The sequence below is a fragment of the Colobus angolensis genome, unplaced genomic scaffold (genome assembly GCF_000951035.1).
Source record: "Colobus angolensis palliatus isolate OR3802 unplaced genomic scaffold, Cang.pa_1.0 Scaffold113, whole genome shotgun sequence".
NCBI classification, from domain to species: domain Eukaryota; kingdom Metazoa; phylum Chordata; class Mammalia; order Primates; family Cercopithecidae; genus Colobus; species Colobus angolensis.
In genome coordinates this window covers 3183962-3185566 of record NW_012112364.1, presented here as the reverse complement: position 1 = coordinate 3185566, position 1605 = coordinate 3183962, and the positions used below count along the sequence as shown (strand labels likewise).

General features: G+C 54.3%; 1 protein-coding gene across 1 annotated transcript in view; it reads right to left on the bottom strand.

The window, feature by feature from the left end:
- AMER2 (APC membrane recruitment protein 2) overlaps positions 1-1196 on the bottom strand; it is a 3908-nt gene extending 2712 nt beyond the window's left edge. The window contains exon 1 of the mRNA XM_011959138.1: positions 2-1196. Within this exon, the coding sequence (XP_011814528.1) occupies positions 2-364 (363 nt within the window). The 5' untranslated portion in view covers positions 365-1196. The remainder of the gene's footprint in view (position 1) is intronic.
- Between the last annotated feature and the right edge of the window lie 409 nt (positions 1197-1605).

Sequence of the window (1605 nt, the reverse complement as noted above, 5' to 3'; positions counted from 1 at the left end):
GCTCCTCCTTCCTGCCGCTCTCCAGCACCAGCACCTCGGCCAGGCCGTCGTGGGTCCTGCTCCTCACCAGCCCCGTCGGACCCGAGCTTTTCCCGTCCCCTTTGTTTTTGACCCCAAAAATGCTGGGCATGGTGCCACCCGATTTCCTTTTCTTGAATAATTTGAAGGCAGCTTTATTAATCTTCCCCGACGGCGGCTCGGCGGCCGGCGTTTCGGCGGCACAGTCACAATGCAAGTCCATGTCTGCCGCGAGGGTCCCGGCCCCGGCCTCCGCCTTCCTCCTGCAGACCCCCGCGGACGCGCCAGCTCCGCCGCGCTCGCTGACAGCCCCGCCGCCGCCGCCGCGGCTCCGGCTCGTCTCCATGGAAACCGCGCGGGATAAGCCGCTTTCGTCAGCAGTGGGCTCGCGCCAGGCCACTGTCACCCGTATTCTAAATCAACCTGAGCCGCGCTCGCCGCCGCCGCTGCAAAATAAACACACATAAAAGACCATCTTCCCTCCCGCAAAGGCTTATGTAATACCCTAACCCACTTCCATCCGACTTGGCGCGGCGCTGCATGGCGTTTTTGCGGCGAGAGCAGGCAACACACAGCCGCGAGCTGATTGCAGAAATTCGAGTCGTAATTATGGAATTCAAATTCCCTCAACTCGCACCCACCTTCCGAATCCTTCTCCAGACTCGCTCTTCGCGGGAGCGCAACCGTGGATCACGAAATGCCTCTAAAAACGACAACGCAATTCAACCCAGCACAAAATGCTTGTTTTTCTTATCCTCTCCCCTGGACTCCATGCATCTTCATGCCTTTCCCAAGCCCTTCATGTCCGTCCTTAGCATTAGTGCACTAAGCGCAGCAGGCAGGAAGCACGTCTGCCTCCATCCATGTCTTGTCCAGAGCTAAGCACACGCTAGGTCCGTGCTGTGTGGCTGTCGTTAAGGTTATGGTTCTTGTGACAAAAGTACACGGCACCACTCAGTCAGTCGATCAGCAACTCGGCAATGCACGCACAACAGCTCCCCGGGGTGCAGTTTGCCTGCACCTTTGGGACAACCATGAGTTTTATCCCAGACTCCAGCCACCATGGGATGAAGTCACAGACGCCGGGGCCCAGCCCACATCTGATAACAATAGACAAGCTGACTGAGAACACAGGCTGGGAATCTCAGACCCACTCCACAGGTGGGCCTTCGAGTCTGGGTTCTGCCCTCTCCTTTCCCACTCAGCAGGACACTGGCATTGTTCCTGTCACTGCTGTACCACACCCCTCCCCCATACCACCAGGACTGACTTGTAGCCCCCTTCCCCAATAGACAGAGCAGAAAAAGCTTGGCAGGGGTCCCTGTGTGTCCAGGGGTCTCTGCAGACATTCCTACCTGCCTGGTCTGGGGAGAGGGAAAACCTTTTTTCTGGGAACAGCCCAGTCTAGGGATCTCTTCTGTGTTCTGATTTAAAAAGTGACTGCTAATATTCTAATCGTGACATCTGATTTCATAATCCCAGATGAGTGCTTTTTAGCAAAAAGAAGAAATTTGGAGAAGCATATACATGTATTAATATAATGTATGTATATATAATGTATACATCATATTAATAATATATAATGTA